Source organism: Sporobolomyces koalae (genome assembly GCF_050403365.1).
Source record: "Sporobolomyces koalae JCM15063 DNA, S_koalae_JCM15063T_v1_ctg4, whole genome shotgun sequence".
NCBI classification, from domain to species: Eukaryota; Fungi; Basidiomycota; class Microbotryomycetes; order Sporidiobolales; family Sporidiobolaceae; genus Sporobolomyces; species Sporobolomyces koalae.
Genome location: NW_027481767.1, coordinates 652,270 through 665,568, shown reverse-complemented (window position 1 = coordinate 665,568; position 13,299 = coordinate 652,270). Strand labels below are relative to the sequence as shown.

The 13,299-nt window shown below is 53.9% G+C and overlaps 5 protein-coding genes across 5 annotated transcripts; 2 read left to right on the top strand and 3 right to left on the bottom strand.

Annotated features, from left to right (window-relative positions):
- Positions 1-330: 330 nt before the first annotated feature.
- JCM15063_000428 (DEAD/DEAH box helicase) lies at positions 331-4,000 on the top strand (the record flags this gene model as incomplete). The annotated part of the gene is made up of 14 exons (XM_076676546.1): positions 331-1,225; positions 1,299-1,441; positions 1,511-1,655; positions 1,726-1,890; positions 1,961-2,071; positions 2,139-2,241; positions 2,313-2,466; positions 2,547-2,662; positions 2,733-2,758; positions 2,827-3,257; positions 3,316-3,379; positions 3,437-3,521; positions 3,590-3,763; positions 3,844-4,000. The coding sequence occupies 14 exons, from the start codon at positions 331-333 to the stop codon at positions 3,998-4,000; spliced, it is 2,769 nt and encodes a 922-aa protein (XP_076536527.1).
- A 1,056-nt stretch (positions 4,001-5,056) lies between these two features.
- On the bottom strand, positions 5,057-7,088 carry JCM15063_000427 (uncharacterized protein; the record flags this gene model as incomplete). The annotated part of the gene is made up of 10 exons (XM_076676545.1): positions 5,057-5,118; positions 5,185-5,239; positions 5,304-5,315; positions 5,409-5,579; positions 5,650-5,865; positions 5,929-6,001; positions 6,069-6,149; positions 6,215-6,338; positions 6,402-6,673; positions 6,748-7,088. 10 exons carry the CDS (start codon positions 7,086-7,088, stop codon positions 5,057-5,059), a joined length of 1,407 nt encoding a protein of 468 aa, XP_076536526.1.
- A 621-nt stretch (positions 7,089-7,709) lies between these two features.
- Positions 7,710-8,328, bottom strand: SEM1 (proteasome regulatory particle lid subunit SEM1; the record flags this gene model as incomplete). The annotated part of the gene is made up of 4 exons (XM_076676544.1): positions 7,710-7,755; positions 7,874-8,009; positions 8,135-8,165; positions 8,239-8,328. 4 exons carry the CDS (start codon positions 8,326-8,328, stop codon positions 7,710-7,712), a joined length of 303 nt encoding a protein of 100 aa, XP_076536525.1.
- A 1,064-nt stretch (positions 8,329-9,392) lies between these two features.
- Positions 9,393-10,984, bottom strand: JCM15063_000425 (RMD1 family protein; the record flags this gene model as incomplete). The annotated part of the gene is made up of 5 exons (XM_076676543.1): positions 9,393-9,497; positions 9,561-9,663; positions 9,732-9,780; positions 9,843-10,213; positions 10,281-10,984. The coding sequence occupies 5 exons, from the start codon at positions 10,982-10,984 to the stop codon at positions 9,393-9,395; spliced, it is 1,332 nt and encodes a 443-aa protein (XP_076536524.1).
- Positions 10,985-11,101: 117 nt separating this feature from the next.
- On the top strand, positions 11,102-13,182 carry JCM15063_000424 (leucine-rich repeat domain-containing protein; the record flags this gene model as incomplete). Its single annotated transcript, XM_076676542.1, has 4 exons — positions 11,102-11,480; positions 11,550-11,690; positions 11,766-12,232; positions 12,322-13,182. The coding sequence occupies 4 exons, from the start codon at positions 11,102-11,104 to the stop codon at positions 13,180-13,182; spliced, it is 1,848 nt and encodes a 615-aa protein (XP_076536523.1).
- Positions 13,183-13,299: the final 117 nt, after the last annotated feature.

The window sequence follows — 13,299 nt, the reverse complement described above, 5'->3', positions numbered from 1 at the left end:
ATTATATCCCTCACAAATTGAAGCCCCGATCACCTATTGCGGAGCTAGTCTACGGCATCTACAGTCTGTCTGATGCGGCAAGGCCTATGGGCATAACATCAACGCAGACGACAGCGCTGACAGCAACGGCATGGAAATTGTAAGAGTTGGGCGAGCTCGCTTTCCATGATGCGTGAACGCTGGAGATTCGCGGCGATTGAGGAAGTTCTTGGCTGTCAAAACCAGGCATTGTCGTCAGCGAATGATAATGCAAGACATGTTGGATGAAACTACGTTGACTTTCGCGCGTCGTCCCTTCTTGTAGCCGGGCAACGCCTAATCGCCGCGACCATGTTCTCCGCCGCGGCGCCGCGGCCTACGATCCTGAGACCGCGCGAGACCAGCACAATAGACCTCACCCTCAGTACAGACGACGAGTACTCGCCGGTGAAGCTCGCGCGAACGAGTCGACCGCGTCCTCCCGTTCTCGAAAGCGACTCAGACGACGATGATGACGCCGGCAACAGCGATCTCGAGATTCTGAGCTCGAGGCTGCAAGGGTCGAGCCGAGACGGTGTCGAAATCGGAATGGCTGCGACGCTCGAGTCGAGTCTCCCGAAACTGGTCGAGCCGCGTGGTTCCAAGGCACCAAGGAGTGATTCCAGTACCAGCGACGACAGTACTAGCTCTAGTTCTGATGAGAGCGAGGATGAAGCGCCCGAAGTTTCGAAGGATACGGCCGTCGCACGGCCGCAACCAGCTCAGGCTCCACCTAGGGCTGTTGGCACCACTTCGAGCATGGCCGAAGCTCTCGCTGGATTGTCCTTCAAGAAGAAACCTTCGCCAGATCCGGAACGTCCCGTGACCACGACACAGATCGATTCCGCTCAAGAAGCGGCATTGCGCAACCAAGGCTTGCTCCCGAACCTGCAGCGAGCACCTCCGCCTGTTCATCAAGGCTCTTTCTACACCCAACGATCGCATCCGCCGTACCAAAACTCACGAACGACTTTCCAGCCGAACGTGAGCCGGTTCCAGCACAAACCCTTCGCGGCCCCCTCTCCGTCAACGTTCGCTAGCAACTCGAACGCATTCAATCTCAAGGCGCAACCGATCTCGGTGAAAGGCAGAATCGGGGCTCAGATCCAGCATGAGAACAAGGCCAAGGGTATCCCCATCAGTGTCCCTTCGAACCCCCCACCCAGCATCGTCCGGCGCGAGGGCAAAGTCCCGCCTGTTGCTAAAGGTGAGGTCCTCAATCGTCTTCAGCATGGCTTTGACTGACCAGTTATTCGTTCCAATGTCGACAAAACCATCAGTTGCCATCGATGTCGACGCCGAGCTCGAAGCGTTCGGAACGATGGAAATTGAAGACGGTATGAAGGAAGACAAAGCTGTTGCCGCGTTCCGCGAAGGACTGGGCGTTTCGAACGTAGATGTCGAAGAGACTGAGCTCGATGAGGTAAATCTGCGCTGGTCCACGATGTGCATTCTAGCCCAAAGCTGACAGCCTATACCTGGGCGAATACAGGCACCTCCTCCACATCTGAATTGTACACTCTTGCCTCACCAAGTCGACAGTTTGCGCTGGCTCCTCCTGCGCGAAAGCGGGCACGGCAAGAACCATGGAGGGTTGCTCGCGGACGACATGGGACTCGGCAAAACTATCCAGATGCGTCAGTCCATGTCGGCCCCCTGTTGTCCTCTTCGGCATAGGCGCTGACCTGATCTGCTCGCATTCCTCAGTTGCGCTCATCCTGTCTCACCCGTCCGATTGCGAAGATGGCATGAGCAAGACGACGATTATCGTTTGTCCAGTCGGACTATTGAGACAGTGGAAACTCGAGATCGAGAATAAGACGAGCAAGTATCTGCGAGTCCACATCCATCACGGACCCTCGCGTTCGAAAGGTATGCTTGGAGAATAGTTTTCGGATGCTTCAGACGTCATCTCTGACGATGGGAGCGCATTACAAAACAGATGCACTTTCGCTCCACAAATACGATGTCGTCGTCACGAATTACGAAACCGTTCTGTCCGATAACAATTCGAGGCGAGCCCTCTTCGAATCGAATCGACCATTCTATCGAGGTACGTTTTGTCTTGAACGAGACCGAGCCCGAGTGGGTAGTGACATGCTCGATGCCACCTTGAATAGTTATCCTCGACGAGGCACATACAATCAAGAACCCCTCAACCAAGACCAGTCAAGCATGCTCTGCGCTCAGAGCAGAGTATCGCTGGGCTCTCACAGGAACGCCGTAAGCTTGAGATCGTGCACTTCTACCCACGTCCATTCGCTGACCCATAAATTGACGGAGCTGTTTACCAGCATTCAAAATTCGGTCAACGATCTGTTTTCGATCTTTCGTTTCTTGGGCAAACGAGTCATTCCCGATCAATTGTGGGACAAGTCAATCTTTGACGACCGGATCGGACGACCCATCAAGTCGAAACAGAACAAGGTTGCGTTTGAGCGTTTGTCGGTGCGTGACATGACGATCACACTGTCTTTGGCATACTGAGAGGCTTTCGGAGTACTGATCATCCTCGAGAATTTCGACAGATCGCTCTCGGTTCGGTCATGAAGCGTCGCACGAAATCAACGACTGTCAATGGCAGACCGATCTTGCAGTTGCCGAAACGAGACGTTACGATAGTACGCGGCACATTCCTGGATGCGTGAGCTTTTCCTACCTTCTAGTGCTTGCCGAAAGTGAGATTATGTTGACGTGATTCAATGTCTATGCAGAGACGAGGAAGCCTTTTACAAAGCGAGTGAGTTGTCGGCGTTCTTGCCTTGAGACGAGATGGTAGTGCGCTGAACCCTTGTCATTTTTCGGCAGTCGAAGAGAAGATGGTCCTTCAATACAACGCTTACCTGAAAGGGGTAGCCTCGGGCGAGTCGACACAGTACGCGCAGGTCCTTGTGCGGCTCTTGAGAATGCGGCAGGCGACGAACCACCCAGCTCTCGTCACCAAGGCATCGATCGAGTCGGATCAAGAAGCTCTCGACCCAGGCGCGAAGAAAGAGGAGGAAGGCAAGCCAATTTCGAAAGTCAAGGGCAGTTCATCATGTCTGCTGTGTGGACAAGGAATCGTCACGGGGATTCACTGCCAATCGTGTGCCACCGAACTGTCAACTTTTCCGGGACTTCAGTCCTCGACCAAAGTCAAGCGAACAATGCAACTCCTCGACCAGTTCCGTCGCGAATCGAAAGGCTTGGACAAAGATGGGAAAAAGATTTCGCCCAAAAAGGTCATCATCTTTTCTCAAGTGAGTACTGTCCTCCCTGACCGGGGTAGAACAGTGATCTGACTTTGGGTGGCTCTAGTTCACTTCAATGCTTGTCATTCTCGAAAAGTTCCTAAAAGCCGCAGGCTACAAATTTGTACGATGTGAGTATTGACGCAAATTGGACATCCGAACGCACCGACTTACCGCGCGCACTGTAGTCGATGGGCAGTGTAGCATCAAAGAGAAAGATGCGGCGGTGGAGAAGATCACAAACGATCTCGATACAACGATCATCTTGATCTCGTGAGTCTTGCCTGGAACTGTAGTGCCTTACGAGTCAAAAAGCTCATGGTTTGTGCTTGAGGGAACAGGATCAAAGCTGGAGCAGTCGGCCTCAACCTGACCATGTGCTCGCGCGTGATCCTGCTCGACTTGTGGTTCAACCCTGCGATCGAGGAACAGGCGTTCGATCGTGCGCACCGATATGGTCAAAAGGACGATGTGCAAATCTACAAACTCGTGATCGACAACACTGTCGAGGATCGGTGAGTCGCCACATCAGCTCGATCGACATTCGGCGCACTGAAAAAGACTGATTTTCTCGTGATTTCGGATTCTCTTGCAGTATCTTGACCTTGCAGGCGCAAAAAGCCGAACTCGCGTCTTCAGCGCTCGAAGGGGGAGTCGCCGCGAAAGCGAAATTGTCCGCGCAAGACATGGCGTTCCTGTTCAAGGGAAACCTCAAGAATCGCAAGAAGAAAGCCACTGAGCATGGCTCTTGAGCAGTCCTCGCGCCAATTTCTGCTCCCATCTCAAACTTGTATCACATGGATTTCATGTCTTCATTGTCTGCTTGTAACCACTGTGCAAATTGTCCGCGTCTCGCAATGCTCTGCTCCGCAGTCACCGAAAAATGGTACCTTGTCTATATCAGGCCTGACTAGATCCTCTCTGCGCGAATGTATCGAAGTGTTACGTCGTGCTTCGAAGATCGGAGCCGAAGATGCTGTCGGGCCGGGACGAACGATCTTCATGTTCGAGATCCACTTCTCCTCTCGAGCCACGACCGCTCGTCCCGATCTAAAGCTGTCGTCTGTACAACAATTGCGATTTCAAGCCCGACGGCTTTACAAGGAGGTGAATCGATCAATGTTCCTCACCCATCCCTCTCTCCCCCCACTTGTAGCTAATGATCCAACTCTCTCTCTCTCCGTGGGTACAGCTATTCCATCTCGCCAAGGAGTACCCTGATCCGAACTACCCGATACACAAGAAACTGCACGGTTGTTTCCTGGCTCATGTTGGTGGGGACGAGGACAAGTTGAGGCAAGGGATCGCGAAAGCCGAGTTCATCAAGAAAGGTCAGAGACTCTTTCACGAAACGGCTTCCTGACGACGTAGTGGCTGAAAATCTCTTTTTATCGATTTCTGAATGCCGAGGATAGAGCTCGAGGCGCTTTACAGTCTAAAAAAGTACAGGGCGCTCAAGGGGATGTACTACCGGGAGGATTCGCAATAATATGTATGTTGATCTAGCCGGAAACAGGAGAATCCCTCTATGAGAGAACGAGAGTGACTTGTGCTTGAAGTGGGTGAGGGAGCGCTATGGCAACGAAAAAAGACAGAGCAACCCTGGACCAAGGCCTGCCATTCTTAAGAAGCCCGCTGTCGGATCGAGAAACTCAAACATGTTAGGCGCGTATGAGAGGTATTGCATTCGAAAATAGTGTCTGTTGAGTTTCCGAAAAAAGAGGATAATCATATGGATAAAATAGAGGGAACGCGCTAAAGCTCAAGGGTGGTGGTCAGATCAAGATCGAGCCAGTGCTTGTATCAGTTCAACCAGAAGCGTGTGCCGAGTCGATTGCGCAGTCGGGGAACGTGATGTCTTTGAGTCGACCTACGGAACAGAGTTCCCGTCAGCACTTGAAGAGCACACGCTGTAGCAGGGCTAACAAGCACGTACGGTTGTGATCGAACGCGCCCCAATAGGGCTCGACACCTCCGAATTGCTCTTTCCACTGTAGAGATCAGGATCAGTGCACGCATGCAAGACAAGCGGATCAGGGCATGCATAAATCTTACAGGCTCGTCAAACTATGTGATGCGTGAGTCAAGTAGCACGGAAGTAGGACAATGAGTGATCGTCCCGCTTGAAGCTGTAAGTATTGAGAGAGAATCGACACGCACGGGCTCAAAGTAGAAGTAGTATGATCCGTTCTGATTCGCCTGGCAGACGTACGTGTCGAGGAATGTCTGCAGTTGAGACACTCCTGCAACTGCGCCTTCGTAAGTAGCGTTCTCAGGAGTCATCGATGCCGTAGGCCAGCCCGTCTCTGCAATGTAGGCGGTAGGTTTGTTCTGCCACGACCGGATAAGATCAGCCAACACGATACTCGCAAGCATATGAGGAACGGTATTCAGTCCTCACTGCTGCAGCTTGAGCAACCGTGACGTCGTTCTGCTCGAAAAAGTCCCACGTCCATCCTGCCGCCTGTTCGATCGGTACGCCACCAAACCAAGGGTGCACGTTCGCCATGATGTAATCGGCGCCCGACGCGAACGTTGTTGTAAAGACAGAACCTGCGTCTGCGACTCCGACCGGGATCGTCTTCGAGTAGCCCTTGGCCGCGATCCTCGTACGGAACTAGACGAGTGATCCGCTTTAGCTCTCCTCCAGAGGCATGGCGACAGGCCTTGGAGAACTCACGGCGCTCATCTGATCAGTCAGGTAGCTGATCCGCGTCGTCGTGTCGGCCGGACTGACAGCGTTGAGCACGTATCTGTGGTGAGCGAGTTTGGTCATCTTCGCTGTTCACGCATGTCTCAGGAGAGCAGTGCAAGTCGCACTCGTTTCCGATCGTGATGCCGCCAACGTGATCGACGCCATACTTGTCGAGAGCGTCGACGATCCAATCTTGTTGTTGCGCGCTGCGAAGCAAGACTGCGCTCAGTCCTAGGATCTTGCACATTCGATGATTCTTCCTTTGCCTCACTTGACTGTTGTGTTATCACCAATGTAAGCGCCTAGCCAGACCGTCATGTTGACCTTGGTATCCTGGATTGCCTGCAGGACGAGCTCGGACTGGTTGCATGCGCTACCGTATGTCCGGATACGAGCTGTATGATCCCAATCTCGTCAGGAATTGTTGGAAGCGATGAAGTAAGGTAGAAAGACTTGACTCGTCAGTTGCGACAGTAGCTGCATGTCCTCGGTCACGTTGTTGAGGGTCGCACCACACCACGGCTCGAGCGCGTTGAATGGGGTATACGCCATGCCGTAGAAGACTTGCTTGAGCCTCGGATCCTTTTCGAACTGAGACGGATCCGAAGGGTTGGATTTGACGACCTTGGCCGTTCCGGAGATGTACTGGAGTTTGCCCTTGCCGGATGATGAAGAACCGTCATTCTTGCCCGCAACGACTCGCCACGCAACGATTCCTACGACGATTGCACTAACATTGTGGCGGAGGGAGGAGTGTGAGCGTTCGGGTAGAGGAGTTGTGAGAGCAAGTAAGAGACCACCGACATGACAATAATGACCGCTGCGACAATCCAGATCCACTTGCGAACTTTGTTCCCTGCCGACGTTTCATTTCCGCTACGATACTCTTTGCTGTACGGGTTGGAGCTGTCGCGTAGGACCGGGTTGTACCCCGCTGCGGCGGCACCTCTCCCCGTCAGAGGTTTCGGCTCTTCGTCGAGACTCCATTGCGAAGCCCCGCCCTGAGACTCTCCCGAGTAGGGTCTCGCGTTCGGGTTCGAGTTTGGAGGGTAATCGTAAGGGGACGGCTCGTTGAACGGGTCCTGGTGCTGATACTGGTGTGTACGTTGCGGGTACTCGCCGTAGCCGGTCTGGCCGTACGACATTGCCTACAGTAGTGCGACCTAGATCTAGAGGCGAGGCAGAGAACAGAGGCGAGTTGCGCGCTTACGCTATGTTGATTGATAAATTCGCGGGGAGCGCACGCGGAGAGGGGTCGGTCCCTCGGTGTGACAGTGGTGACAGTGGGTCGACGATGTGTGAGCGGTGGTCGGGAAGTTGGCAAGAGAGAGTGCTTGGAGGGATCGTGCGATGAGCAACTCGAGTGGAGGTCCGAGGCAGTGAACAAGACTCTTGAGCAGCTGCCAAGCGCACGCAGCTCGCCGGGGCAATATGGCTGTGCATCACAGCACCTCTCGCTACGATCTACCATCGGCCCACATGCAATACATTCGCAATCACCAGGACAAGCCACTCCTAGTCCTAGTAAGTGGGTTTCGAAGAGTTGCTCGAGAAGGTCGCGAGAAATCGCCATGATCGGAACCGCAACGCACAGTCTGCGGTTCTCCCGTCAAGCTGGCAGCGCTTTTCATCTCTCGAAAAGGCGAGAACGTTTGTCTGGTCAGAAGAGGGAGAAGAGGTACTGCTTTTGGGGCGTCGTTGCGTGGTATACAAAGGGGGGTGGATCGAACGGAAACAGAAAAGCTTGCGCGTAGGACGGCAGCTGATCACGACTGCATTTGCTGCTGCTCGGATTGCTTAAGGAGCTCTCCTCTAATCAAGATACGAAAGCCAGGAGTCAGCGATCCAGAGGCAGAGAAAGAAAACAAGCATCGACACGGTCTCTGCAGAGATACAGGATCCATGAATACCTGTGAATGAATGGGCTTACCTCAACTGCACGCTGAAATCGTCGCTGACATCGTCGTCATCCCAGTTGTCCTCCCACAAGAGATCGAGCGATTTGGCTCCGGGTTGACCTGCCTTGCTGGCGAGCGAAGCTCCAAACGTCTCAGACTCGTCCCAGTCTGCTCAGAATAAGATCATCCATGTGTCAGCAAACCAAAGTCGAGATGCGGCAGGGCGAAGTGATTGATCGAGGCGGTGATGCCTCGTGTCTCGTTCATCCGGGTTTGGCTGGATCAAGGCTTACCTGCTTCAGGAAATTCCTCAAACTCGTCATCCTGTAGCGGCACCAACGCTGTCAGCCCGTGATAATGTTGTCGAATCGGTCGAGACGAGTCTATGCCGACGTACCTCTTGCAGCGGCAACAGATGCGGGTTTGCCTCAGGCTTGGCTTGTCCGTTCGTACTGGGAGCTTGTGTTGGTGCCGTGGTGGTAGACATGATGACTGGTCAAGAGTGGAGAGACAACGAGCGACGCGTCTGTCTTTCATCTCTTCAACCTACTCGCTTCACTTGTTCGAACTGCAAAGGTCACTTGGCCCGTTGCAACATGACCGTACAAGCTATCAATACGCACGAGTGCGGTTCATGATCCCTCCAGGATTGCCGCGTCGATTGATGACGACGCTACAACGCTTGTTGGATCGCCTGAACGATTTGGCTCAATACGAGCCCCATGCTTCAAAATTGTGTTCTTGACTGAACGAACGTTAACCCGCTTGTCTTCGGAAAGAGGAGATTGGCGACCGCACAGGATGTCCCAGTATCGCGCTAAAGGCGATTGTGTTTAACGCTTGATCATCATCCTTGCGGTGTGTTTACCGCCGCTGGAGTATCTCCTTCTGTAAATGCTACTCATGGCTGTGATCCGTCTACAATATATCCGACATGACACTCTTTCCGATTACCTGGCGCTCGGTTCGCTGCGGCCAAGTGCTTTCCCAGCGGTGGCGGATCACAAGTAGCCCACTCTAAACATCTGCCAGGGGTCTGCGTATTTGAGCGTGTTAGCTTGTCGCAAGACGCGCGACGGGGCGTAAATTTGGCCTAGAAACACACGCTCTAAGCTATTACAAGTTTATATACGCAATATTTGGCGTGCAACACAACAAGCACAGCCCGGTTAGCTCAGTCGGTAGAGCACCAGACTCTTAATCTGGTGGTCGTGGGTTCGAGCCCCACATTGGGCGAGCTTCTCTTTTTGCATTCACGGTAGGTAACAGGACCAGGATTGTTTCTTGCGTTGTTCCTTTGTTCTTTTTGTCAAGTTCGACTTGTATCCCTTTCGCAGAATCATACAGGTGTGACCGCAACGCAAATGAACGCTCAAGCTCTGGGAGGAGTTGCGACAGCGGATGTTTGCAATCAAGCAGTGTTCCTACACTGATACATAGGACAGCCCTATTGTACATCATCAAAAGGGAACATGACAAAGGCGTGAAGAGAGAACGACAGTTTGGGAGAGGGGAGCGATAAGCAGGGAATGGGACTAGTCAGAGTAATAACTAGTGCGACGACTTTTTGTGGGAGCGGTCTTCGGGATCAGATTCGCCCGAGACGAAAGGGAGACCTTCTCGGTACAAGACGAGACTGATCTCGAACGCGATCAACTGCGAGCAAATCCTAGTCAGTACCTGGACGTCGCTGGCTACTTGATGCAAGCGGGAACGTACGATGATGATGATCCATTCGAGTCGGTGACTTGTTTGAGCGTTCAGCAGCTCCATCAACGTCGTTTGGAGAGAAAAGGCGTAATCGACGCGGTCGTTTAGAGTGCTGTTTGGATGTACGCAAACGTGTTCAGCTTCGCGGAACCGGTGCGTGCAAAGAATGTGTAGACTCACGTCAAGCGGGTCTCGAATTCGAGCGCACTACAGACGGAAGTGTAGAGTCCTGTTGCGAGACGGCACGAATTAGCGATCCGATCCGCCCGAGACGCTTGTCAAGAGCCGTACCATGCAACCTGGCATCCTCCCATAGAAACTCGGGTTCGTCGAGCAAGTTCTCATCTTCGAGGTTCAGCTTCTGCCTGAATTGGTGCAGGGTCCCTACACGCTTGATAATGTCGGTCTTCTTGACGGGTGATTCGCTTCCAGATTGTAGCAGTTTGGGAATGTCCGAAACGCCTTCGGCAAACTCGTCAAACTGTTCCTCGTACACTCCCAGTTTTGTCACTCGCGCCATGCCTGCACTGAACGCAAGTCGTTCGAGCAAGTCTTGCGACGGGGTACTCGGCATGGAAGACGAAGAAGCACAACTCGTCGACTCGAGCGTGAACGAGGGAGCTGTCGACAGGTGGATTGAATCTCCTGACATCCTCGTAGGCCTGTAGGCTCGAACATCAAGTAAGCTCAAGCTAGATGCGGAACAAGAGGGAGAAAGGCGAGGCTTGCCCGTTGCCAATCCAGTATTCCAACACTTCCGTCTCGGGCTCATTGTATCGGCCCTGTTCGACCCAGCCTCCGAATGGCTCAAGATCGGAGGATCTCGTTGCGCCTCGGATGACAGTCTTGAGAAAGTGCTCGGCGGCATGCATCGACAGACCCCACAAGACGATCGTGCCGCTCTCGAAAATGAAGACCTGTCCGACTTCGGGTTGGCCTGCGCCGGACGCCGACGTAGCTGGAGACCACCGTGGGAGCAGGATCGCCTCGCCGAGCAGGTTGACCGCATTTCCGAGTAGTCCGAGGTGTTCCAACCCTTTCAGCAGGACGCGCGTGTCGTACGATTCGGCGGTAGTCAACGCGATCGCTTTCCCATGCGAGGGTCCGAGTCGATCCGTGTGAGTCGCGATCGTCGTCGACTGCAGCTGGGGCAAGAGCTGCCGCAGTGAAGGGCTCGGCGATTGCGTCGAAGTGAACGCAGACTGTTTCGACAAGTTGAGGTTCAGCGGCACCGACTGCTGCGATTTCTGCTTCTTTGCTTTTGAATGCTTCTGTGGCCGCGGTGGAGGGACCTGCAGAGCGGGTGCGGTCGCGCTGGATGATGAAGCTGGCAGCGATGCGGCAGCGGCGGAAGGCGGTGCGGTTGGGCCGGTTGCGTAGAGCCGCCGGCTACACGCGGTAGCGAACAAGCTCCTCGAACCTGCGCGTAACATGAGTCGACCTGACGCGTGCGGACGGAGACGCTCAGCCCTCAGATCCGAAAGTACTTCTTTCTTTCAACTTTTTTCTACGACGCAGTCTCGTGACTTGAAGCCGACTGCGAAGTGACCATGCCCAAGTACTCGGCGCGAGCAGAACACACACAGCCGCGGCACAAGAAGCCCTACGGCGAAAGGCAGGGAGGCGATGAACGCCCGCAGCGAAGAGGTCCGAAACCGCCTCCTTCGGCTCCCGTCATCTCGAAGCACCACAAAGAGCAGCAGAAAGCACCACAGTCGCTCGACTTGTCGGCACAGGAGCTGACAGAACCGCCAAACCTCGCAAAGGAGTATCCTCGTCTCGCCAAGCTGAATCTCACCGACTGCCGCCTCACAACCGCCAGCTTTGTCAGCCAGGCAAAGCACACCCTCACGTGGCTGAACCTGAGTGGGAACAAGCTGAGAGACGAATCGGCTTGGCAAGGCATCGAACTGCTCGAAACTCTGTTTGGTGATGCTTTTCTCTCCCTCTCTGCCACACGCACGATCAGCGGAATCTCATCCCGTTCATCTTTGACAGTGCTCAACGCGAGCCATTGCGAGCTGACGAGCGTACCTAAATGTGTTGCGTCCCTTCGGTCCCTCAAAGCGCTCGTCCTCTCGCACAACTCGCTCACTGCGCTCGAGCACGTACGCAATCTACCCGACCTCAACACGATTGGTGAGTGTTCTCATTCTGCTCTCTGACGTGTGCTCGAGTCTCACCATTGTCGTCAAACTTTCCGCCGATCGCTAGTCGTGTCCAACAACCAACTCACCTCGCTACCATCGACCCTGACATCGCTACCTTCGCTCAAAAAGATTTCGGCAGCTCACAACCTCCTGACTCCTCCTGGACTCCCGAACCTCTCGTCTCTGTCTCACTTGCATGAACTGCGACTCTCTCACAACCCAAACCTGACGAGTCTACCAAGTCATTTCGGAGCGTGGGGCAAGAACCCCCTTCCACCTTCATCGACCGAAGCTCGACCTGAACAAGATCGGAGACGACGCGGAGGAGGAGGGGAACGAGGTGTGGTCAACAAGCGTCAAGGAATCGAGATTCTCGACCTCAGTTCGTGCGGGTTCGAGAACTGGTTTGGGTTGAGGGCACTCGCGGAACAGGACGGTATTGTCAACCTCGGGCTGAAAGGGAACAAGGTGGCACAGGATGCGATCGACGCTGCTGCAGAAGGACGAGGGTTTGAAGAGTTCAAATCCAAGGCTAGTCTCTCTCTCTCCCGTTCTCGAGGCGCGCTCCAATTGAGCGTGTTGTAGAGTACGAGCTGACTTGTCTCGCGCTACTGCAACAGTTGACGATTCTCTTGCCTTCGCTGCGAATCCTCGACTCGGTTCGATTCGATGCGAAGCACTTTGAACTGAAATCGTTGCGAGCCTCTCGCACGCCCGAACAAGCACTCCTCGATGCAGGTCCCATGGCACTCGAACTGCTCGCGAAAAAGTCGAAAGAGGAAAAGGACAAAATTGAACTCGCCAAAGTCGAGGAAATCCTGAAAGCGAAAGAACGCGAGAAGGAGAACAAGCGACGCAGACGGAAAGGACTCGAGGAACTTGGAGATGGAACCCGACGGAGAGAACGCGAGGAGAGGTTGAAACGCGAGAGACTCGAGGAGCATGGGGGCGAGAAGGAGCAGGAGGATGCGGTCATTGATACCGACCAACCGCCAGCGAAGAAGAAGAAGTCGAAGAAGGACAAGAACTCTGCCGATACGGTCATCGCTGCAGACGAAGAGCTGCCGCCACAGAGCAAGTCGGCGAGGAAACGGGAGAACAAGAAGCAGAAATCGTCTGGAGGTGTTCTCGACGCACTCAAGGGCGATCCTCTGTCGAAAGACGACAAGAAGCAGTCGAACGAGGAGAAGAAGTCGCTCGAACCAGAGAAGGAAGACAAGAAGGAAGAGAAGCAGAAAACTTCGGTGCTCAAGGTCATCGAGGTCAAGAAACCGAAAGACAAGCGGAAAGGCAAGAAGGACGATGCGGGCGCAGAAACCGACGGACCGAGCAGGATCGATGTGGGCGAGTTGCTTGGACTGGGCAAGAAACAGGACGAAGGCGCTTCGATTGGAGAGGACAAGACCAGCAGCGGCTCTGCGTTTGACTTGCTCGGCAGCGGTTCAGGAACGGGAATGTTTGGCGGTGGTGGATGGGATTAGTTCCGGAAAAAGTGCTTATGCAAATCAGCTTTTTCGCCGTGTTCTCTTGCGTCCATATCCAAGCGACGGTCGTGCGAGATCTTTGAGAGCAAAAAAAGAGAGAAGGAAAAGGCGATG